Consider the following 26,629-nt stretch of genomic DNA (forward strand, 5'->3'; position numbering starts at 1 on the left):
CATTAGGTATTGGTTTATATTTGCAAAATAAGGGAGTTAATACACAAGTGGAATAAGGTACAATCACTAATCTTGTGCACAGTAGTTTCAAAATCTCTCGGCTCATTGCTATGCAATTTAATTACCCAAGTATTATGTAACAGCATACTAATACATTTGTGCTCTAAAAGTGATTACAGTGTTGTTACACAGGCACAATAACTGTTATTAATAATGCAGTAACGGTTCAAATGTAGCCATTAAGTGTCTAAGGGAACTAAATATAAAAAAGTGCCAGCTTGACAGCCAAGGTGGGTGGGAAATCATGTTCATTTGTCTTATTAAACCATCCCTTTAAATATGGTTTACTGTGTGTTTGAAATAAGAACACTCAGATAGACAAAGAGGTTCTACGTTGTTTTTGTCGAGCATCCAACACCTGCAATGTTTGCACATTTCTTTGAATTTCTCGGCAGTATTTTCAGGCATCATAAAATGTATTACAGCTTTCAACCTTTTCAGTGGCATGTTGAAAGAGGCATACTGTAGTTTAGTGTCACAACTTATTTATACTTATCTGTAAAAATATCATTGGTTGATTGGTTTGACTTGATTATCTACAGCTGGGGTCTGTTCAGGAGAAAGGAAATATACTGAATGTTCAGATAGAAATGTATTGTGTAGATCAAATTTGATCTCCTGTCAGATAGATTGGAATGGTACAGGAGATTGTGTTTGGTCTATTCATTATATCTGCAACATGCAGTTCCTGAGTTTTTTGTTATGTTTGTTTTAACCCTATCTGAAACCTCAACCCTTATCGTAACCATTCAGAATTAATGCCTAAACTTATCTGTCAAAATTGGATGATTATCCCCGTCTGAACAAACGTTGAATACTGAAGTCAAACCATGTCAGTGTGAGATCTTGTTGGGAAAGCAGGGTGGAGGACATCAGCCAGGCTTGACAGTCTGACAGAAGCTGATGGGGGATCTGAATTAGTTTGATATTGGCCATGTCTGTGTGTGTGTGTGTGTGTCTACGTGAGTGTGGATATACATCCTTGTGAGTGTGTTTGTGTGTCTTTGTGTGTATGCACGTGCACATGTGCTTGTGTGCATGTGTGTGTCAAGGGGACCAGGGGACAAAGCTGGCTCCTGTCTGTGTCCTGGGTCCCTCATCAGGCCCTCATTAGTCACGCTAAGTGACCTTTGAGGAGGTGAAGATAGACTTTCTGGCTGTGTCCCATCTCCTGTCTATCTACCTCTCGTTCTCCCTCTCTCCTTTGTCCCTCTCCCTTGCTAGCTCTCTGTCTGTCTGTCTGTCTGTTCCTCTCTTTTTCATTTATATCTCTCTTTTCTCTATCCTGTCTGTCTGTCTGTCTCTCTCTCACTCTCACTCTTTCTCTCTCTCCCTCCCCCTTCTCTCTCTTTCTCCCTCTCTTTATCGCTCTCTCCTCCGTCACTCTCTGTCTCTTCCTCCCCTCCTAGGTGGTTCAGTGGTTCGAGAGACGGTTCAACAGAGGAAGGTTTTTATATCTCATACAAATACAGTACAGCATTGTCTAAGAATGTATTTGGAGAATGTGTGAACTATCAACTCATTTGAGTGTTTGTTATTGTATGTGTATTTGTGTGTGTTCGTTTTAGTGTGTCAGAAATGCAGCCTCTGTCTGTTGGAATCATATCTCTCTCTCTCTCTCTCTCTCTCTCTCTTTATCTCTCCCTTTTTCTTTCTCTCGCTTTCCCTCTCTCTCTCTTTATTTATTTATCTCTATCTCACTCTCTGTATCTCTCTCTCTCTCTCTCTCTCTGTCTCTCTCTCTCCCTCCCTCCCCTTGACCCGGGTAGCAGCTCCAGCCTGGGGGGACTAGTCTGTGTGTAGCCTGATTAGAGGCAGTGTGGGCTGGGGAGAGCTGGGCGTTGTGCTGGGCTGTCTGGAGCTCCTCCAGACATATTCAGACCTGCTACTGAGGAGACAGGCTGGAACGTGGGAGGAAACGCACACACATACACACACACATACAAGGACCGGAGAAGGAGGACCCCCACATGATCGCTAGTGCTGCCTGGAGAAAGGGCACTTAGAAAAGGTGACTTAGCCCTCTGAGACTGAGACAAAGGCTGTTGTGTGTGTGTGTGGTCCCTTGTTTTACTATCTTCTCCCTTTTTAGACTTGAGTTAGTATTAGAAATGTAGAAAGAGAAGCAAACAAAAATGCCTAAAAGTTCCATAGAGTAAACAACATTAGATAGTGAATGACAAAATCACATATATCTTTTGGTTTGAAAATAAATGGCACCATTAAGATAGTTATCTTTATAAAAATGTCAACTATATTTAATTTTATATTTAATTTATTTACTTTTGCAAAACAATAAAAAGTGGTTCAGTAACAGAACTACTTAAAGTTTTAAAGGGTTAAAAACATAACTGGCTAAGTGAAATTAATCTTTTCATGAAGTCAAGTGCTATGTCTGTATATGATTCTTGATTCTTGGTGTACCGTACCATAAAGTATAATTCAAGCAAATTATAACAAATTCATTTTTTTGTTTTAAAGTTGAATGCTGTCCCTTTACAGTCCTTTTACCACTGGAATTGTCATCTGGTATGTAATGTGACATTTCTTCTAACATAAGGTACTCTCTGGTCTATATTACACTCAATTCCCAAATGAACCGATATGTTCTCACAATATATTTTAATACATAAGTAAATACCTGGTAACTAGAGAGCCGTAAAATCAAGCGTTACTAAAAAGTGACATTTTTCAATAGTGATAGTGAAACATAGTGAGAACCAGAGAGTTCACCACCCAATGGGTAGTTTTATTCCATAATATGAGTCTCTCTCTCTCTGGCCTCTCTTCTTTTTCTTTCTTTTCTCAGATTTAGTATCCTTCTCTCTCTATATCTCTTTCTGAGGAGTAGGCTTATGGTCCCAATGCAGGCTGCTCTGTACGATAGTCAGTGGCAGCATCAATCCATCAATCCATATCTTCTTCTTTCTAGGAATTCATAGATCCATCTTCTTTTTGATATTTTTGATATCAACAACCTATTATTATATTTTTTTCATTTAATTAACTTTTTCATTCTTTTCTACACAAAATGAGAAACATAACAAGGAATGGAAACATGTTATTTGAATATTCCATAATGTTTCTGTGTAGGCCTGCAAAATTCCGATAACTTTCCCCAAATTCCTTGGTTTTCTAGAAATCCTGGTTGAAAAATTCCTGGAATTGGGAGGGAATAGAAAGGACATGTGGATATCCTCCAATCACGTTTTCTGGAAAACCTTGGAATTTTGCAACGTCTGTGTTTTCAGGAAATACCTGATCCTGCTCAGTCATGGGTTTGAGCGTATGACAGAACATTCAAATAAGGTGTCATCAGCAGCTAACTAACTTTCTATATCCACTCTGGACAGACAGGTAGCTTGTCTATTTCAGTGTCTACTGAACACACAAACGGCTTGCTAAGGGCACAACCTTTAACTCAAACTTTACACATGCATTTTCTCTTACCCCTTTTTCTCAAAAGCATAAACTCTCCCTTTCGACTATTAATAAATCTTGAAGCTTGCTTTACTCCAATGTCTGCATTCTTTTGAAGAATTATAAAATCATTCAAAGCACCAAAAGCATTGTCCTTACCGCAATCTGTGCAAGTCTTACCATACTTTTTACTAACCCCCTCTGCTATCGTCATAATGATAAGGGGACATCTGTAAAATATACATGTGATTGTTTTATTTATAGGATCTAACAATCTCATAGTGTCTTGGAGGATCCCGTCACCTTGTGACTGTGATAAACGCTGACTCCAATATATGGCAGGTTAGTAACACCACCACCCCTGTATCAAAAATCTGTAGTAACCATCTCAAAAATAGGAAAGTCTGGGTTTCTTTGGGGCTCTCAGGTCAGGTATAAAATAGTGCTACTGTAGGGTAGGGGCTAGGGTAGGGTCTAGAGAAAGGGAAGGGGCTAGAGAAAGTGCTACTGTAGGGTAGGTGCTAGGGAGTGAGTTATCAGAATAGTCTAAAGGGGGTGGGTGGGTAGCAGAAAGGAGATTGGGCCACAAAAAGGTTCAATGTTTGGACTAGTGGTCTGGAGGGTCTGGAGGGTTCTAGAGGATCTGGAGGGTTCTGGAGCCGAGGGGCATGGAGGGTGTTTTCTAGGGCATGGTGGGATATGTGGGAGACTGGTGTGAGACTGGGCGAGACTTGGGAGAGAGACTGGGGAGACTTGGGTGAGAATGAGGGATAGATAGCCAGGTGAGAAGTAGCCCGAGTGCCAGTCTGTTTGTGGTATCATGCCCAACTCATTGTCATTTTGGCTTGACAAGGACAGAAATGAAGTTCGCAAGATCACAAAGAGATCTGGGACCAGACTAGATGGGAATACTAATCCCATACTAATAGAGGTATTTGTGAGATATGAACAGTGGCTTAGTGGAGGGTATCCCCAGGTATACGCCGTATACCCGAAAAAATGTCAGTGGAAGTACACTCACTTCTTAATCCCCTATGGGCACTGCATACCCTCACTTCTTGTTTACCCCTTTTTTCTCCAAAATGTCATGGTATCCAATTGGTAGTAGTTACAGTCCTGTCTCATTGCTGCAACTCCTGTACGGACATGGGAGAGGCAAAGGTCAAGAGCCATGCATCCTCCGAAATACAATCCTAATCCGGACGGCGCTGGGCCAATTGTGCATCGCCCCATGGACCTCCCGGTCGCGGCCGGCTGTGACAGAGCCTGGGCTCAAACCCAGAATGTCTGGTGGCACAGCTAGCACTGCGATGCAGTGCCTTAGACCACTGCGCCACCCGGGAGGCCTCTACCCTCACTTTTTAATGAGTGTACTTCTAGTGTAATGGCGGTATACATCGGATCAATTATGTAGTACAATAAAGAAATCATGCACAAAGTATCCTACACAAACGCAAGGCACGTGAAATACATTACACTACCAAAAGTATGTGGACACCTGCTCGTTGAACATCTCATTCCAAAATCATGAGCATTAATATGGAGTTGATCCCCCTTTGCTGCTATAGCAGCCTCCACTCTTCTGGGAAGCCTTTCCACTAGATGTTGGAACATTGCTGCTGGACCTCCTTCCATTAAGCCACAAGAGCATTAGTGAGGTTGGGCACTGATATTGGATGATTAGGCCTGGCTCACAGCCATTCCAATTCATCCCAAAGGTGTTTAATGGGGATGAGGTCAGGGCTCTGTGCAGGCCAGTCAAGTTCTTCCACACTGATCTCGACAAAGCACTCAGCACTCAGCAGTCCCATTATGTGAGCTTGTGTGGTCGACCACTTCGTGGCTGAGCCATTGTTGCTCCTAGATGTTTCCACTTCACAATAACAGCACTTACAGATGACCAGGTTAGCTCGAGCAGGGCAGACATTTGACAAAATGACTTGTTGGAAAGGTAGCATCCGATGACCATGCCACATTGAAAGTCACTGAGCTCTTCAGTAAGGCCATTCAACTGCCACTGTTTGTCTATGGAGATTGCGTGGATGTGTGCTCGATTTTATACACCAGTCAGCAATGGGTGTGGCTGAAATACCCAAATCCACTAATTTGAAGGGAGGTCTATATACTTTTGTAAATATGGTGCATATTCACATGTGAGCTGCACATATAGCCTAGTTTCAGAGCAGACAGCAAGAGTGCGCAGCTATCAACTGGTTGTTTCATGGAGCAGCTCACAGAAGAACGACATCGGTTAGTAGGGTAGGCAGGAAAGACGGTTCAACTTTTGATATCTACCAGTAAATGCTAACTAAGGCAACAATGTGTATGCAAACCAGATATTGAAAAAGTGGGGTCCGAAATTGGTGTGCAATTCAGTCATCATGCGCTGTTTGAATGAAAATGTCTGGCAAAAATCCTTTCCTATTAAATGTTGATTACAAAGTAGGCCTACCTGGTAGAATGATACCATGATGATTTGTATCAATTGGGAGGGCATTTGTTTTACAAACTCTGCCATCACATGTAGGACATTGTACAGTACAGAAACACCACTAGCCAAATTCCGCCCTACAAAGGCTAAATGCAGTAACTACGAATATGTTCAAAAGTCTTTGATCCATTCTAATGGCTAAGTATATTATCTGATTAATGTGGAATTAAGTTTCCTGACACAAGAACCAACCAGTTGATCAGAAGATATCATTGAGTATCAGAGAATGCTGTCTGTCTAGACAGAAAATACTTTGAAGACGGATCATACAGTCAAAAAATATGTAGTTACTGTATTTTGCATTTGTAGTGCTTAAAGGGTATCTTGCTAGGTGCACAACTGAATTAATGGGCAACTACTACCTGCCAAAAATATTTTATTACAATTTTCCCAGGCCTCAAAAATGGTCCCCTGATATGGTTAAGCATTATCGTGGACTTAGAACATACATTTGTTTTTCTATATATATAAAAAGTGTGATTCTGAGAGTGAAAACCTGAAAAATCTATAGTAAAATACAGAAAAACTATAGGAAAATATATATATTTTTTGCCTTTCCTTTGACGGGCCATTTGGGAATATTTTTGGCAGAATTAGAGTATACCCACTTCTACAGGCATCACAAAACCACTGGATATGAAGGATACATCTCCACAGTGTCACAGCAAAACAGTATGATAGGTAGGACAATGGAAGGATAGACGGGAGAGGGGGGGACAACTGGGGAAGACTGGGAGTAGGGTTGTGATTGTTGTATCACTAAGGTCACTGGAAGACAGTATGATAGGTGGGACACTGATGACTCTTCATATACTTGATGGCGAACTTCAACTCCTTGCTTTTCTTCTCCCATTTGTGGATGGACATGAGCAGCAGCTGCTGGTCCACCTTACGACCCATGATGAGGAAGTTACTGCCAAGACTGTCGAGCTGAGCACAGGGGCAGTTGGCTCCGTTCTTTATGTACAGTGTCAGCTTCTTCAAGTCCTTCTTACGCAGGACACCCATCTTGAGCACCTTCTTCTTCTTCTGGGCAGCGATGAGTTTACGGTCGCCCTTCTCTTTCTTCACTTCTTTGATCTTCATCTTGATAGCTATGGGAGAAGGGAGCGAGAGAGAGGACAAAGAGAGGGAGTGAGGAGAGAAGAGGAGATGGAGGGAGGAGGGAGAGAGAAAGAAAGGAGAGAGAGAGAGAAGGGAAAGTGACAGAGAGAGAGAGATGTAGAGAAGAGGAGAGATGGAGAGGGAGGAAATATGAAGAGTTATACAAAATTGGATCAATGACATCAATTTTATTTCAGATGAACATCCTAATGATTGTGTTGCCTTTAAACAACATATTTAACTTATTTGAATCTATGGTAGGGTAAACAGAGACAACTTAAATCCATGAGCTAAACAAAAAAAACATACAATCCATTCTTTAGCAAATCAAATCAGCCTAACATTGGACCTGATCATTCAAAGACGACAGTATATGAAAGCTAATCATGTGTTTTATGTTGTGACTTGGCCATTGCTTTGACAGCACACAAACGCATGCACGCACACACGCAATACGCAAACACTCAGATGCACACACACGCGGTTAGATCCCGCCCCAGGCACAGGGGTACTCTACACCTCTCTAGATCAGCGTTTCCCGGTCCTGGGGCCCAACCGATGGGTGCCTTTGGTTTTTACCCTAGCACTACACAGCTGATTCAAATAATCAAAGCTTGATGATGAGTTGGTTATTTTCTGAATTCGCTGTGTGGTGCTAGGGCAAAACAAAATGTACACCCACCGGGGGCCCCCAGACCGAGTTTGGGAACCCTGGTCTAGAGGGTCATCATTTACCCCTGACACAACTAATCGCTATTACCTTGGGACTGCCTCAAGACTACATCCTCTGTCTGTGTGTGTGTGTGTGTGTGTGTGTGTGTGTGTGTGTGTGTGTGTGTGTGTGTGTGTGTGTGTGTGTGTGTGTGTGTGTGTGTGTGTGTACGCCCTAATCATTGTCCCTCTATAGAGCACCTAAACACTACAATGGAAAGTTACACTGGTGGATGTGTCCCAAAATGGCATACAAAGTAACACACTATAAAGGGAAAAGGATGCCATTTGAAACGCAGGCCATGACAAACGTTTTTATTCCCTTACTGACTGAAACCCAGTTATAAAGCATTTATAATGTAAATATTCCTACATGTGGCACTGTATATTCCTCTATATGGTTGTTTACATTCTGGTGAACCATAAATAGACAGCAACAGCGTAGATACGTATATGCTATGACAAACAGAGCATTAAGCTAGTGACTCCAATACATTCATTTATACAGCTTAATGTATACACGTGAAGGCGGACTGCCCTATGTGTGTGTGTGTGTGTGTGTGTGTGTGTGTGTGTGTGTGTGTGTGTGTGTGTGTGTGTGTGTGTGTGTGTGTGTGTGTGTGTGTGTGTGTGTGTGTGTGTGTGTGTGTGTGTAACAGAGAGGAATTCTCCATATGAACACACCCTGACAGGCAAAATTAATCATGTTGAGGGTAAGGACCAACGTTGGTATGAAACATTGCTATGTTTCCAAACCGCCTGGAAGATTGCCATTTCACTTCTCGCCTGCTGTTTTATAAACATACATTCCATATTCATTTCATGCACACGTATACACACATGGTCTTAGTATGTTCAGGGGGATATGTGTCTGTTTAGTGTTTGTGTGTTCCACTGGCTAGGATTTGACCTGAGACATTGCACAAAATAATGCAAGTAACATACAATAAAATGGCCATGGAAAGAGTTGTCTCACACAGTTTTCAGTGAGGAAACTGCAGGTTGGATGGCTAGGTGGGCCTAGTTCACACACAAACACACCATACAAGCACACACACACAGAGAGAACGAGGGGGGCAGACAGACAGAGACCGAGAGAGACTGAGAAAGACCGAGAGAGACAGAGAGAAACCAAGAGAGAGGCAAAGGAGGAGAAAGTGACGGAGAGAGAGAGAGGGGGCCTGTCATTTTGAGCAGAAACAGCACTTCCTGGGGCGAGAGCACGTCAGCCTCACTAACACGCAGGTGTTGGGTATTTACAGGACCACACCTAAGAGGGTTATACCTAGCAGGTCCACAGCCAGGTCTCTCTGGGACTGCTTTGCTTGGTCAGCAGTTTATTGCCAGTGACTGACTGGATATCCAGCTGCCCAGTGGGTAAAAACCTGACAACGTCAAATCAACGTCCAATTTTGGTTGCCTGAAACTTTAATTCAACTTGAAATCATGTCTGAGTTATTGTCTACGCAATAGTCGGAAGACAGCTAGTTTCCATCCTCCTCTGGGTAAATTAAATGCAATACCGAAACTAGGAGGCTCTTGGTTCTCAAGCCATTCCATAGACTTACACAGTAATTATTACAACTTCCGGAGGACGTCCTCCAACCTATCAGAGCTCTTGCAACATGTTGTCCACCCAATCAAAGAATCAAAGAATGAATCTAGTACTGAAAGTATACGCTACAGCTAGCTAGCATTGCAGTGTATAAAATGTGGTAAGTAGTTGACTCAAAGAGAGAGAATGTCACATGGAATGAGGCTGGAGAGACCGTGCAGGTACGGGGAGTAAAACATTTAATACATAACGGACATGGAACTAGAGAGTAACAGTGTCAGCAAACAGGTAACACAAACAAAAAACAACTAATGGGTCAGCAGGGAACAGAGCAAGGGAACTGACAAATATAGGGGAGGTAATAAACAGATGAGTGAGTCCAGGTGAGTCCAATATCGCTGATGCGCGTGACGAGGGGAGGCAGGTGTGCATAATTGATGACAGGAGTGCATGATGCAGGGCAGCCTGGTGCCCTCAAGTGCCAGGGGGGGAAGAGCGGGAGCAGACGTGACAGAGAAAGGCAATAGTTGAACAGTTTTGAATAAATTAATTTCATAAAATATTAAGGAGAAGAGAGAGAGATAGCTATAATTGATTTAATTTCTTTCTTTTTCACTTTCACTTAGTTAGGTAGCGAATGCAGCTAGCTAATTTATCCTACTCAAACACCCGGCTCAAACAGAGAGGGATGCTATGTTAGCTAGCTGGCTTTAACTATCCAACACTGGATCTCTTCCAAGTCAAGTTAAGCTTTTGGTTTTATTAATTTATTTCCACTGAGGCCCGCCGGTGTAACTGCCAAACTGCTTGCTGCTGACTGTACACTGTACTTGTAACGGGTTTACTAACACGTTAGTTCTAGTAGCTATGTTGACTATGCCGTTAACATGGTGACAATGATGTAGGCTGTGTGTAGCAGTTAGCAGTTATGATATGAAGGTTGGCTTGGAAAGTTTTTTTTGCCTGGTCACAGAAAGCTGATGTGTTGTGGCCAGGCACAACTCCAGGCACAACTCACAACTCCAACACCATCATTGAGTTAGCTGACACAACAGTGGTAGGCTTGATCACCGACAACGATGAGACAGCCTATAAGGAGGTCAGAGACCTGGTCGTGTGTTGCCAGGACAACAACTTCTCCCTCAATTTGATCAAGATAAATGAGATGATTGTGGACAACAGGAAAAGGAGGACCAAGCACGCCCCCATTCTCATCGACGGGGCTGTAGTGGGGCAGGTTGAGAGCTTCAAGTTCCTTGGTGTCCACTTCACCAACAAACTATCATGGTCCAAGAACACCAAGACAGTTGTGAAGAGGGCACGACAAAACCTATAGCTGCACCATCGAGAGCATGACCTGGTATGGAAACTGCTCGGCCTCTGAACGCAAGGCACTACAGAGAGTACTGCGTACAGCCCAGTACACCACTGGAGCCAAGCTTCCTGCCATCCAGGACCTCTATACCAGGCGGTGTCAGGCCCTAAAAACTGTCAAAGATTCCAGATTCCAGATTCCAGCCACCCAAGTCATAGACTGTTCTCTCTTCTACCGCACGGCAAGCGGTACCGGAGCGCCAAGTCTCGGTCCAAAAGGTTTCTCAACAGCTTCTACCCACAAGCCATAAGACTCCCGAACAGCTAATCAAATGGCTACCCAGACTATTGCATTGCCCCCCCTCTTTTACAGAGATCAAGATAAATGAGTTTCTGACCTCATGTTAGATGACAAGAGATATGTGTGTGTGTGTGTGTGTGTGTGTGTGTGTGTGTGTGTGTGTATGTATCTGTGACCTCATGCTAGATGACAAAGAATAGGACTTTAAATGCTACTCTAAATGTGAAAGAGAATGAAGACATTGGATGTGTCCCAAATTGCATCCTATTCCCTATATGTGACTGACCGCCTTGATTCGGTCTTAAGTAGCAAAATTTGAAATGGCGTTTTTTACATTGGATAAAGTCACAGAGCTACAAAATGGTATATCATACACTACATGAGGAACAATGGGAAAGTAATTCTGCTTTGAAAGTTGATCCTCTTGTAACCTCACTTTTGAGAAAAATGAATTGAATGTTTTGGTACCCACTGGAGAGCTCTTCTTTGTCTACACCCATTCTGCACTGTTCATACCCTCTTAAGCTTTAGCCCCAACCATCTCTTTAGGGTTGGTGACTACAACTGTGCTGCTGGCAATGCTTTTTTCGTCATCAGATACGTCATCAGAGTGCACAATAGAACACTGTACTGTCTACACTAAGTTTGTTGTTAATATAATTATTTCTTTCATAAAATCGATTTTAATCAGAACTAAAGTTTGGTTGCTACGGATTTCACAACGTGGATAGCCTTTACAGCTGGGACTGCACATTTCTGGTCCATTTTCTTTTTTGCATGGATTCTGCGAGTGCTAGCTGGCTGTACTGTGGACACCTGTCATTGTCATGGGAAAGACTCATGGTTATCTTTTCGTAGAACAACTGATTGCAGTAAAGAGCCAACCGGGATACTAAGGAGATCCTGAGGGTAATCGATGAGTACCAACAGATTTACGCTATGGAAAAACAACATACTCCATCATGGAAAGACAACCTCACAAAAGAACTTCAACCTGACAAAAAAAAGAAAAACAGTGTCTACAGACATGGACGATTTACTTACCGTTGAAGTAGAGGCTAGTGCTCTGGCTGGAATCCATGCGACACTGAAAAGGTTGTGTGAGGAGGTAGCAGAGCTGAGGGGGAGTTTGGAGTTTAGCCAGAGTGAAATTCTCACGCTCCATGGAGAAAACAAGGCATTCACAGCCAAGGTAAAAATCCACGATTCCAACAGGGATTGTCTACTCAGGGAAAACAGGGTGATGAGGGAGTCACTACTAGACATACAAAGTCGTAGCATGCGTGAAAATCATTTTTTTTCTGGGATTCCTGAGGACGCATCCAATAATCCAGAGTTCGCGATCAGAGAATTCATGCAATCAGTCTTGAAACTTCCTCTAGAGACTGTAAACAAGGTGGCTTTCCACCGAGTACACAGATTTGGAGCTTAGAGCGACAAGACCAAGGATCCCCGTCCGATCATCGCATTTGAGCACTACCAACAAAAGGAGCTGATCAAAAGCAGGGGAAGGGAACATAAAGGGACCAAATGTTTAGTCTCAATGACCAACTTCCAAGGGAGATAAACAAACATCATAAGAGACTGTATCCGGTACAAAGGCAACAATGGGAGAAGGGTAAGCGTGCCTTTATCATTGTTGACAAACTCTTTATAAATGGACAGCTATTCTGAGACAGCTCCATAACACCATGGCTGTACTAAATTCTACAGGGACTTCAGGTTATGAAAAAAAGAAAGTATGGGAACTGTAAAAATATCTGAACATCATGAAGTGGATATGAACACACACGTACTCAATTACATGCTCGCTTACACATGCTGACTTATACATACAGTACACATACACACCTGATCTCGCTGTCTTCTCTCACTCTCTCTCTTTTCTCTTCTCTTCTCTCCCTCTCTCTATTGTCGAGAACGGTTTTATATTTTAATGTGTTTATTGTTTGTCTCTTTTTTTATGTATTTGTCTACAAGTTTATATACTGTATGTTTACAACAAGCAAGGGGAAGATATCAGAATAGGGGTATTAGGGAATAATAACATTTGTTTTATAGTGAAGCTGTCTCTAGAGTAATGCAAGGTCTCTTTCATGTGAAACGTCAATTGCTATGGAAATGCTGGAATGTGTTTTTCAATGATACTAAAGGTAATTATGATGCAACTATGACGGTGATACGTATGGATTACAATTATCATCATGAATATTAAAACTATACGCACTACATGTTACACAAATAGACACTCAACGATGCAAATTGGCGGAGTTATTATTTATTTGGAAATCACACATTATAATCTTACACATATACAGACATCGTAAACACTCTCACTAAATCACATCCAATATCATACACATCAACCTACTCAGATTTACTACACACATAGTATCTTGTCTCAATTTTCTAACATCTGTGGGATTGGCTCACAGGCAAACAGGCAAGGGAATAAAACAAATATTGTGAGAACCCATTCCTTGAATTCTAAATATCAGACATTTGAAAGCTCTAGTTTTGACTGTCATAATACCTCTGATGGAGGTAACTTTACGAGCATTAATTATGGTCCATTTAGACTGAGAAAAGTATCTAGTTATGGTAAGTATAACGATCGTTGTTGTAAGAATCGGACCAAAATGCAGCCTGGTTTGGGTTCATCATCTTTAATTAACGTGAAATGGCAAAAAACAAGAAAGAAGAAAGAAACGAACGTGAAGCTATGAGGTGCTAACCAGCAACTATACACAAAACAAGATCCCACAACCAACAGGTGAGAAAAGGCTGCCTAAGTATGATCCCCAATCCGATACAACGATAGACAGCTGCCTTTGATTGGGAACCATACCAGGCCAACCTAGAAATAAAGAAACTGGAATGCCCACCCTAGTCACACCCCAACCTAACCCAAAATAGAGAATAAAGGATCTCTAAGGTCAGGACATGACAGTAAGGGGTGAAATAAGTATAGCCATTTATAATTGTAACGGTTCAGCAGATTATAAAAAAAAGATCAGTCTTTACATGGCTTAAAGAAAAGTAATATAACATATACTGTTCACAGGAAACTCAAATATCAAAATAGATCTGGCTCATTAATCTATATGGTCCAAATCAGGATGATCCATACTTCGTCTAAAACTATTTTTCCAATTTACTGAACTTACAGTTCATTATATCATTATAACACAGTTTTAAGTTCCTCAATGGACCGTAAAGGTAATCACTCTACAAACTATCATCACAGTGCCCTTAAGGAAATCACAAATAATGGACACATTAGAAATAGTGGATATTTGGAGACTAAAAAACCCTGACCTAGTGAGATATACTTAATCAAGCTAGTCGCCTTTACTACTTTCTTGTTTCTTTCCCTCTTCCATCAAAGGTGAAAAAAGTTATAATAGGGGACAGAATGGGATCGGATCATCATCTAATTGGCATTCACATAACTCTTATAGATTTTACACATGGACGGGGATATTGGAAATTTTATCAACTTATTGTTATCAACTTATTAGGGCAACTTATTTTTTACTAAGACAAAATTATTTATAACTGAATTTTTACAGTATAATATAGGAACAGCAAATCCCCTTATTGTTTGGGATACCTTTAAATGTACCTTCAGGGGTCATTCAATTCAATATTCATCAATAATAAAAAAGCAGTTTCTGGCTAAAGAGACATCTTCCACTAACAAGGGAAATACATGAACTAATAGTACACGTAGATAGCAATAAAAACAATGTTACAGAGACAAAATAAGTTAGAGGAAAAATAAAAAGAACTTGAGGAACTTATTCAAGAACTATCTAATGAAATATATTACAAAAATAAAGCAGACTGGATGGAATATGGAGAAAAATGCACAAAATTCTTCCTGAATCTCCAACACAGGAACGCTAACAAAAATAATTTGCAGAAACTCGTTACTGAAGACGGAGTCATCTATGATTCTCCAAATGATATTTTAAAAGAGGAAGATAATCATTTTTGGCAGATGTTCTCTTTTCCGTCTCATCCTCTCCCACTGAATGAAGATTACGGAAAGGAATTCTTTCCAAATAATATAAAAAATGAAAAATTATTAAATGTACAGAAAGATCCGTGTGAAGGACAAATTACAGAGGAATAACTTTTTGAGGCTATTAAATCCTTTCAGTCCGGAAAAACCCCAGGGCTTGATGTCATACTGGTAGAGGTCTATCAAGCCTTTTTTGATATACTAAAAGCTCCATTGTTAGATTGTTTTAACTAATCCTATAGAAATGGTCTGTCAGGTACTCAGCAGGAAGGTCTGATTATTATTTAAACAAGACCCAGATGGCAAATATAAAGACCCAGTCTATCTAAAAAACTGGAGGCCCCTTAAACTTCAATGTTGTGATGCAAAAATCCTCGCGAAATGCATAGCATTCAGAATTAAAAGGGCTTTACCAGGTATTGTTCATCCTGATCAGACAGGTTTTTTAGGTGGACAATATATTGGAGATAATATACAACACTACTAGAAATAATAGAACATCATGAAACATCTAAGAAGCCAGGCCTGGTATTTTTAGCGGATTTTGAATAGGCATTTTATAAAGTAAGACTGGATTTTGGTAATTCTCTTATAAAATGGATAAAAATAACGTATAGCAACCCCAGGTGTAAAATAGTAAATAACGACTACTTCTCAGAGAGTTTTGAATTGTCAAGAGGAGTTAAACAGGGGGTCCGCTGTCACCACATCGTTATGGCCATCGAAATGCTAGCTATTGAAATCGGAATCAATAACAATTTAGAGGATTAGATATCCAAGGCTTAAAAACAAAGGTGTCCACATCTGCAATGTCTCAATGAAGATCTAGATAACTTGTCTGTACTCTCTGGAATAAAACCTCATTATGATAAGTGTACAATTTTACAAATTGATTCTTTAAAAAATACAACTTTTACATTACCCTGCAGTTCACCTATAAAATGGGCTGATGGTGAAGTAGACATACTTGGTATTCATATCACAAAATATTTAAATAACCTCTCCACAATGAATTTCAATAGAAAACTTAGACAAGATAGAAAAAATAGACAAGATCCTGCAACCATGGAGAGATAAATAACTGTCTATTTATGGAAAAATTGCCCTGATTAACTCCTTAGTCAAAGTTCAGTTTATTTTGCTTTATCTGGGACGCTAAACCAGACCAAATAAAATGTGCCTGTCTATATAATGAATATGTAATGCTCCAGGTGTCGTGGGTGTGGAGTCAGACGCAGGAGACAGAGAGTGCAATGCTGTGCTCTTTAATGCACTAACACACCACAGGGTGCTCACAATAATAACGGCCCCAAACACGGGGAATGAAAAATGTACAACTGAAAATTCACGAACAGGAACAAACACGTTCCTCTACTACAGAGCCAAAGTTTACAATAATTAATCCCGAACAACAAACAGGTGGGCAGGCTGTCTAAAGAAGCCCAACTAATCATCACAAACAGGTGCTACCAATAAACATACAAGGAGGGGGAGGAAAGACAATCAGTGGCATCTAATAGGCCGGTGATGACGACCGCCAAGCGGCACCCGACCGGGAAGGGAAGCCACCCTCGGTCGGACTCGTGACAGAATATGAATTGGGTTGGTTGAGATTATTAAATATAAAAGCACTAAACCCTAAATGGTTCTCAGGTAGATTACTAAGAAAAGCTCATCCATTGTTTAAGAATGGCCTTTTTGCCTTTGGGCAGATGGCCATGTTCAATTTTAGATGAATTGAAAATGATACTTTTTTTCAAAGTATCTCTCTTTTTCAAACAAGCATTGCAGAGCTGGCTACAATTTCAACTTCATCCCCCTGAAAAGATATAACAAATACTATGGCTGAACTTGTCACGCCTTGGTCTTAGTGTTTTGTGTTTTCGTTATATATTTTGGTCAGGCCAGGGTGTGACATGGGTTTACGTGTTGTGTTTCGCATTGGGGTTTTATAGGATTGGGATTGCTATGATTAGGGGTGTGTCTAGTTAGGTTTGGGCTGCCTGAGGCGGTTCTCGATCAGAGTCAGGTGTTTCTTGTTGTCTCTGATTGGGAACCGTATTTAGGTAGCCTAAGTTTCGCTTTGTATTTCGTGGGTGATTGTTCCTGTCTCTGTGTAGTGTTCACCAGATAGGCTGTATTAGGTTTCACGTTCCGTTTGTTGTTTTGTATTTATTAAGTTATTTCATGTATCGTCACTTTTTCTTCATTAAAGACATGAGTAACCACCACGCTGCATTTCGGTCCGACTCTCTTTCAACAAACGAAGAACGCCGTTACAGAACTCAAATGTGCTGGTTGATAAAATACCTGTATTTATTTGTTTTTAAATTATATTGTAAATAGGAATGGTAGAGTTATGTCCTTCATGGAATTATCAGAATTATATGGGAATGTCTGCTCAATCCAAGAGTACAACCAATTGATTACAGCATTACCCCAAAAATGGAGGAGGCAGCTGGCAGCGAGAGGAGGTGGGGAACTGGTCTGTCTGCCCAATATAAAGGATCAAAACTGGCAGAGGAATAAAAATAGCATAAACAGGAAAGTATACCAGTTTCATTTGAGGACCAGGATGTTGACAACTGTGCCATACAGATTGCAAAATAGTTGGGAAGAGATTTTTGATGTACCGATTCCATGGTGTATGAGTTGATATATGGCAACGCAAGATTCAAGACTTCATGCTTTTCAGCTAAAATGATTACATAAAATTCTTGCCACCAACAAAATGTTGAATATTTGGGGCATAAAATCATCACAGCTCTGCAGATTTTGTTGTGAGGATACAGAATCAATAGGAATGGCTGAAAATGCATAGCATTGAACTAAAATTGACCCTAGAAATAGTACTGTTTGGAGATCTGGAGAGACCGGTCAGTCAATTACTAATATACTAATACTCTTAGTAAAAGTATTTATCTACAAAATGCAATCTGTAAATTCTATTCGATTAGATAGATTGGAATTGTACATTAAGCATCACAGCATAGTTTAAAGATATGTGTTGCGTAGAAACCCAAAGTGGGTGGCCAGCAGAGATAGATGGGATGGGCTGAGGGAAGCTGAGGGTTGGTATGTGGAATAGGAGACAAGTGGGAGTGCAGTTGTTGTGCGGGATATAGAATGATTGTTAAAGATAAACATTTTTTTAAGTACAAATAAAACATAATAAAAAGTATGTTTGAATGACACAGAGGGGCAGTGTTTTTACAACTAATGTCGGTCTACCTGAGGCTGAGTGCTCTGAAATTGGCGTAGATAGCCAGAGCGAATTTAACAGCTTCATCTATCAACAGTTGTCGCAGTGACATTATATTGAAATGGTTACCTGCGTAGTGGAGTCTTTTTGTTAAGACATGTAGCTAGATAGCTAGATATGTAAATAATTAGCCATAATCCCAACTCATGAAGTTACTACCCTGCATAAATCTGCAGGTAGCTAACCAACCAAGTTCAATGTTAGCTAGCTAACATTAGGCTATAACTAGCAAAGCAAATGCCTCCGAGATACAAATAATAAGATCATACACGTAACATTAGCTAGCGAGCCAGACAGCTAACATTAGCTAGATAGCTAACAGTACACTAACTTGAAATGAAAACGACCTTCTGTCAAAATTAGAAACGTGTAATATCTGAAAATGTAGCTAGCTAGACTATCTTACCCGTGCTCTGAAATCGGAGTAGATAGCCAAAGTGAATTTACCAGCTACGTCTATCAACAGTTGTCGCAGTGACATTCTATTGAAATGGTTACTTGCATAGCTTTCTAGACTATCTTACCCATATACATCATAGACGCTTCTCCCTGTCATGGATGCCATGGTTGCCCTTAGTTTGAAGATCTAATCCGGAGAAAGGTGTTTTCTCCATCTACTTAGCTATCATACTCTAATTCCACTGATTTCAAAACTCGGTCCTCCAGAAAGTGGTGAGCAACACTTATGTTGTTATATGATGCGATATATAAAAAAAGCTGCTTAGACAGGATTACTTACACATACTTACCTGCTCAAATACACAGAAGCAGACTAATCCGAACTCATCTCTCGGCATGTCCAGCCCACTCATTATCTCAGTCAATCATGGCTAGCGAGAAGATTGCTGTCTTTTTCTGTGGCTAAACCAACTACAGTAGGCTCATAATTTAACATTTTCATTTGCATGAACAGATGGCATACAAGTCTGTTATTAAGGAACATGAAACTTTACATTCCAAAAGGCATTTCTGCCTTTTTAAAAAGTAGTGACCTGTGAAATATGGCTAGCGCAATGCGTGTACAGTGCTCTGGTTTTGACTTGGGTTTATAAGGCTTTATGCACTATATAGGGAATAGGGTTCTATTTGGGACACATTCACTCTTTTGTGTTTCTCTTGGAATTTTATTAATGACACTGTTCCGCCATGCTTCAACCAGAAGTACCTTCTCATTAATTAAAGGTATGGCTGGTATCATATGAACTTGTGAGTAATGGACAGCAATAATATTTTGGGTAATATCTTACATTTTGGGGTGATACATAAAAGAGGTTATAGTGTACTCTGTGTTCTCATGTACAAAAACCTGAAAGACGTAGAATATCTTTGCTTTAGTTGCTTGTTTTGAACAATGATTGATTGCCACTAGAGATCTGGACAGCTTGGGCAATGTCCATTATTATCATAATCATTCAGTGAATAGTTCTACACAGCGTGTGTAGAACGTGTGTGAAACTCGTCAGTCTTTTATTGTTCTGTGAAATTAAGGCTAATCCATGCGAGAAATTGTCAAGAAACTGAAGATCTCCTACAATGCTGTGTACTACTCCCTTAACAGTACAGCGCAAACTGGCTCTAACCAGAATAGAAAGAGGAATGGGAGGCCCCAGTGCACAACTGAACAAGAGGACAAGTACATTAGAGTGTCTACTTTGAGAAACAGACGCCTCACAAGTCCTCAACTGGCAGCTTCATTAAATAGTACCCGCATAACACCAGTCTCAATGTCAACAGTGAAGAGAGTGAAGAGGATGCTGGCCTTCTATGCATAGTTGCAATGAAAAAGCCATATCTCAGACTGGCCTATAAAAATAAAAGATTAAGATGGGCAGCAGAACACAGACACTGGACAGAGGAAGATTGGAAAAAAGTGTTATGGACAAATGAATCTAAGTTTGAGTTGTTCGAATCATAAAGAAGAACATTTGTGAGACGCAGAAAAATTGAAAAGATGCTGGAGGAGTGCTTGACGCCATCTGTCAAGCATGGTGGAGGCAATGTGATGGTCTGGGGGTGCTTTGGTGGTGGTAAAGTGGGAGATTTGTACAGGGTAAAAGGGATCTTAAAGAAGGAAGGCTATCACTCTATTTTTCAACGCCATGCCATACCCTGTGGACGGCGCTAAATTGGAGCCAATTTCCTCCTCCAACGGGACAATGACCCAAAGCACAGCTCCAAACTATGCCAGATCTATTTAGGGAAGAAGCAGTCAGCTGGTATTCTGTCTATAATGGAGTGGCCAGGACAGTCATCGGATCTCAACCCTATTGAGCTGTTGTGGGAGCAGCTTTACCTTATGGTAAGAACATCAAGCCAATCCAATTTGTGGGAGGTGTTTTAGGAAGCATGGGGTGAAATCTCTTCAGATTACCTCAACAAATTGACAACTAGAATGTCAAAAGGTCTGCAAGGCTGTAATTGCTGCAAATGGAGGATTCTTTGACTATATTTTCAATTCATTTTGCAACTAATTTAATATATCTTTTCATGGGAAACAAGGACATTTCTAAGTGACACCAAACTTTTGAATGGTAGTGTATTTGTATTTTGGTCAACAGTACCCCCAAACCAAAACATCTTCCTGCAGCCATGCATGACCTCTATGTTGTATGGACGTTACTATCAGGACATTGCCTGAAATGTACCATTTAAAATATGAAATGGATCAAATTGAGTAGATTATATTGTTTAACAATTTACATTAAATTGTTTCAAAATGCACTTAAACTGAACTCGAACACAACCTGCTGACTAGATTTTCTATTTGTATTATTGTATCTTTCCTATTTATAATCAGTGTTGGGGAGGATCTGATTACACGTACAGTACCAGTCAAAGGTTTGCACACACCTACTCATTCCAGGGTTTTTCATAATTTTTTACTGTTTTCTACATTGTAGAGTAATTGTGATAACATCAAAACACATATAAAACTGTCATTAGCCATTCCTGTTAACTGGGTCATTCCACTTTTGCGTCCCTTTAAAATGAAAAGATTATGCACCAATATAGAATTTCAAGGCCTGTTATATTAAACAAATTGCCCTTTGTTAAAGACAACATGGAGAATTCAATAAATCAGATGTTTTAAATGTTCTGAAGATCATGATTTATTTCATGTGATTAGTGAATCATTTACGTCTGTCGCTCATTGAAGGTCAACCCTGTTACTGAACTCTTGTTATAATATGATGAAACTATTCCTTTTTTAATATATTTTTTTCAAAAGAAACATGAAACATCTAATAGTGAAATAAATCATAATGTAAAAGCTGGTTCTACTATTTTGGGCAATTTGACATGTTTTACACACAACAAGCTTCCATTCCCCATGTCACAAGGGGATTTATGGCTGAATTAAGATGAAATTGTCAACCCTGTTACGGCCAACCCTGTTACGGCCAACCCTGTTACTTTATTTGGCACTTAATAGGCACTTACTATATTATTTTGAGATGGGAAAACGTGTTTTTTATGAAGTTTAACATGTAGACAGAATGTAAAAATTAGGCGAAATCAAAAAGGCACTGAATTGGTGGAATGACCCAACTACACACATCACACGTCACACTTCTATGTGTGTGTGTGTGTTTGCATATGTTTGCATGTGTGTGTGTGTGTGTGTGTGTGTGTGTGTGTCTGCATGTGTGTGTAGTACTTACCAAAGTCACTGGCACAGTAATGTTCCATAATGGTGTCAGCTTTCAGTTCGTTGTCACATGGAGGGCAGGCTTTAGATGCTGGGAAGAAATAGAGAGAGAGAGGAGAATGATTGATATTGTGGCAAAGGCAGAGGGCAGTCCCAACCTGAACTTGAACCTTGGACCTTCCGACTTTCAGCCCAACACCTTGGATTTCACACCAAGACATTCAAACCTCTTCACGACAAAGCTCTGTGTTGGGTTAAGATCGCTACGATATAATGAATTATTACTGAAAATGCATGTATTAATTTCAGCTAGTGTAGGCAGTTGCTTATATACAACAGCCAGAGTACAGTAGAGTAGAGTGGACTAAAGAAGAGAAGAAGGCTACAGTAGAGCAGAGAATCAGCTTGTTCATACAGTGCATTCGTAAAGTTATCCGCCCCCTTAACTTTTTCCACACTTTGTTACGTTACAGCCTTATTCTAAAATGGATCATTATAATAACAACACCCCAAAAGGATGAAAACGGGTTTTTATAATTGTTTGCTAATTCATTAAAACAAAAAAACAGAAATACCTTATTTACATAAGTATTCAGACCCTTTGCTATGAGATTTGAAATTGAGCTCAGATGCATCTTGTTGCCATTGATCATCCTTGAGATGTTTCTACACCTTGAGTGGAGTCCACCTGTGGTAAATTCAATTAATAGGACATGATTTGGAAAGACACACACCTGTCTATATAAGGTCCCACAGTTGACAATGTATGTCAGTGCAAAAACCAAGCCATGAGGTTGAAGTAATTGTCTGTAGAACTCCGAGACAGGATTGTGTCGAGGCACAGATCTGGGGAATTGGACATTTCTGCAGCATTGAATGTCTCCAAGAACATAGTTGTTTCCATCATTCTTAAATGGAAGATGTTGTGGCCAAACTGAGCAACCGGGAGAGAAGGGCCTTGGTCAGGGAAGTGACCAAGAACCCGATGGTCACTCTGACAGAGTTCCAGAGTTCCTCTGCGAAGATGAGAGAACCTTCCAGAAGGACAACCATCTCTGCAGCACTACACAAATCAGGCCTTTATGGTTGATTGGCCAGACGGAGGCTACTCCTCAGTAAAAGGTACATAACAGCCTGATTGAAGTTTGGCAAAAGGCACCTAAAGATCTGATGAAACCAAGATTGAACTCTTTGGCCTGAATGCCAAGTGTCACGTCTGGAGGAAACCTGGCACCATCACCATGTGAAGCATGGTGGTGGCAGTATCATGCTGTGGGGATGTTTTTCAGTGGCAGGGACTGGGAGACTAGTCAGGATCGAGGGAAAGATGAACAGAGCAAAGTACAGAGAGCTCCTTGATGATAACCTGCTCCAGGGTGCCCAGGACCTCAGACTGGGGGCAAAGGTTCACCTTCCAACGGGACAACGATCCTAAGCACACAGCCAAGACAACCCAGGAGTGCTTCGGATGTCCTTGAGTGGCCCAGCCAGAGCCCGGACTTGAACCCGATCAAACCTCTCTGGAGAGAGCTGAAAATAGGTGTGCATCGACGCTCCCCATCTAACCTGAAAGAGCGTGAGAGGATCTGCAGAGAAGAATGGGTGAAACTCGCCAAATACAGGTGTGCCATGCTTGTAGAGTCATACCCAAGAAGACTCAAGGCTGTAATCACTGGCAAAGGTGCTTCAACAAAGTTCTGAGTCTGAATACTTACAGTGCCTTGCGAAAGTATTCGGCCCCCTTGAACTTTGCGACCTTTTGCCACATTTCAGGCTTCAAACATAAAGATATAAAACTGTACTCCCAACTGAACAGTACTACACTCTCTTCTACCATTGTTTTGAATATCTTTAATGGTCTCGTTGCAAAAGCTAAATTGTCGCTATGGGACTTAGAAGCACATGTGTGCCAATCTTGGAGTAAACTGACGATAGCAAAGATTATAGCAAACACCACAGAAACGGAATTGGTGCTCACTAGCTTTGCAAATTCAGCTATTGTTGGAAGCCAACCCATATGAAACAAACTATATTACAATTACAAAAGGTTGCAGCATATGTTGTGTAAATGGTGAACTCATACCCCTGTCAACTCTTTTCACTGCAATCCGTTTCACATTTGCTAGCTACGTATGTAACCTGTTTTTGCTTTGTCATTATATGGTATTATTGTGTGTAGATTGACGAGGGAAATAAAACAATTTAATACATTTTAGAATAAGGTGTAACGTAATAAAATGTGGAAAAAGTCAAGGGTTCTGAATACTTTCTGACTGCACTATATATAGATCAGCCTGTGCTGTTTTATGCCCTAGTCTAGACTGAGGCACTTGTTTAGAAGCAGCCTGTCAGAGGTTATTTGTCGAAGAGGGAATATATAGCGCAGGATCTTGAGTGATGTTTTCACTGCAATTACTCTGGAGAAAATGTTTTAATTTGAGAAGTTGTATATTTTGGTGTTGAGGCGTGGCATGTGTGTTCGTATGTGTGTTTTTCTCATTACTGTGTGTGTGTGTTGGGGCTTACATCTGTGTTCATGTTTGTGTGCGTGTGTGTCTGTGTGTCTGTGTGTAAAAGGTAAATGGCTACAGTAACAGCTAAGTTTAATGAACAGTGATTTTGTGTGCAGAAGCAGAGAACCAGTCATACAGTATGTCCCAAACATGAAACACACATGTAGTCTGATAGGCTACAGTGGAAAATCAAGGGAAAAGCAAAGCAAATTACTAAAATTACTCCAATTAGGCATCTCGTCTCAGTTTAACTAACTGTGTGTGTGTGTGTGTGTGTGTGTGTGTGTGTGTGTGTGTGTGTGTGTGTGTGTGTGTGTGTGTGTGTGTGTGTGTGTGTGTGTGTGTGTGTGTGTGTGTACATGGGTGTGTTAAATCACATGGTTTTATTAAGAATGTCTATGCAGTTGTCTTATGCCATTTCCTATAGAGACCGAAATTAGTTAATTGATCCACACACACAAACGTTTAGGGAAGAGAGAAAGAGAGCAAGAGGGGAGACAGCAGGGGTAAGGATGTGGTTGTCAATAATAGTATGTTTACCACTGTAACATACACTGAGTGTACAGAACATTAGGAACACCTACCTAATATTGAGTTCCACCCACTTTTTCCCTCAGAACACCCTCAATTCGTCATAGACTTTATAAGATGTCGAAAGCAGGGATGCTGGCCCAAGTTGACTCCAATGCTTCCCACAGTTGTGTCAAGTTGGCTGGATTTCCTTTGGGTGTTGGACCATTCTTGATGCACACAGGAAACTGTTGAGCATGAAAAACCCAGCAGCGTTGGAGTTCTTGACACACTCAAACCGGTACGCTTGGCACCTACTACCATACCCCGTTCAAAGGCACTTAAATATTTTGTCTTGCCCATGGCACACACACAATCCATGTCTCAATTGTGTCAAAGCTTAAAAATCGTTCTTTAACCTGTCTTCTCTGCTTCATCTACACCAGTGGTTCCCAAACTTTTTATAGTCCCGTACCCCTTCAACATTCAACCTCCAGCTGCGTACCCCCTCTAGCACCAGGGTCAGCGCACTCTCAAATGTTGTTTTTGTCATCGTTGTAAGCCTGCCACACACACACTGATCGATACATTTATTAAATATAAGAATGAGTGTGAGTTTCTGTCACAACCCGGTTCGTCAGAAGTCACAAAGAGTTCTTATTGGACCAGGACACAAATAATAATACAATAATAATCAATAATTTTGCTCTTTATTTAACCTTCTTAAATATAAAACCTTATTTGTTCATCAAACATTGTGAATAACTTACCACAGGTTAATGAGAAGGGTGTGCTTGAAGGATGCACATAACTCAGCAATGTTGGGTTGTATTGGAGTGAGTCTCAGTCAAAAATAATTTTCCACATACAGTCTGTGCCTGTGTTTAGTGAGGGCCGAGAATCCACTCTCACATAGGTATGTGGTTGCAAAGGGCATCAGTGTCTTAACTGTGCGATTTACCAAGGCAGGATACTCTGAGCTCAGCCCAATCTTGAAATCTGGCAGTGGCTTCTGATTAAATAAAATTTTCACAGAACCGCTTGTTGTAATTTCGATGATGCTCACTTGTTCAGATATCGGCAAGTGGACTGTAGGCAGGGCATGAAAGAGATAACGAATCCAGTTGTTTGTGTCATTTGTTTTGGGGAAGTACCTGCGTAATTGTGCACTCAACTCACTCAGGTGCTTCGACTATATCACATTTGACATTGTCTGTAAACTTGATAGGCCAGTCGTGTGAGAAACTCGTCATCATGCAGGCGGTCAGACAAGTGAAAATAATGGTCAGTAAAGAAAACTTTAAGCTCGTCTCTCAATTTAAAAAAAACGTGTCAATACTTTGTCCCTTGATAACTAGCGCACTTCTGTATGTTGTAAAATCATTACATGGTCGCTGCCCATATCATTGCATAGTGCAGAAAATATATGAGTGTTCAGGGGCCTTGCTATAACAAAGTTAACCAGTTTCACTGTAGTGTCCAAATCGTCTTTCAAGCTGTCAGGCATTCCCTTGGTAGCAAGAGCCTCTCAGTGGATGCTGCAGTGTACCTAAGTGGCGTCGGGAGCAACTGCTTGCACATGCGTTATCACTCCACTATGTCTCCCTGTCATGGCTTTTGCCATCAGCACAGATACCGACATGAGCAACAGCTATGTTTGTCTACATACGGACCGTTAGTGTTATTCCCATGAGAGAGTGACGGTTTATTTG

General features: G+C 40.7%; 1 protein-coding gene across 1 annotated transcript in view; it reads right to left on the reverse strand.

Moving 5' to 3' along the window:
• Window positions 1-26,629, reverse strand: part of sfrp5 (secreted frizzled-related protein 5) — a 38,391-nt gene that overhangs the window by 272 nt on the left and 11,490 nt on the right. Inside the window, exons 2-3 of the mRNA XM_020495429.2 lie at window positions 21,908-21,985; window positions 1-7,065 (exon numbers count right to left, since the gene is read on the reverse strand). The exon at window positions 1-7,065 is cut by the window's left edge and continues 272 nt beyond it. Of these exons, the coding sequence (XP_020351018.1) occupies window positions 6,737-7,065; window positions 21,908-21,985 (407 nt within the window). The 3' untranslated portion in view covers window positions 1-6,736. The remainder of the gene's footprint in view (window positions 7,066-21,907; window positions 21,986-26,629) is intronic.

The sequence above is a fragment of the Oncorhynchus kisutch genome, linkage group LG11, assembly GCF_002021735.2.
Source record: "Oncorhynchus kisutch isolate 150728-3 linkage group LG11, Okis_V2, whole genome shotgun sequence".
Lineage (NCBI taxonomy): Eukaryota > Metazoa > Chordata > Actinopteri > Salmoniformes > Salmonidae > Oncorhynchus > Oncorhynchus kisutch.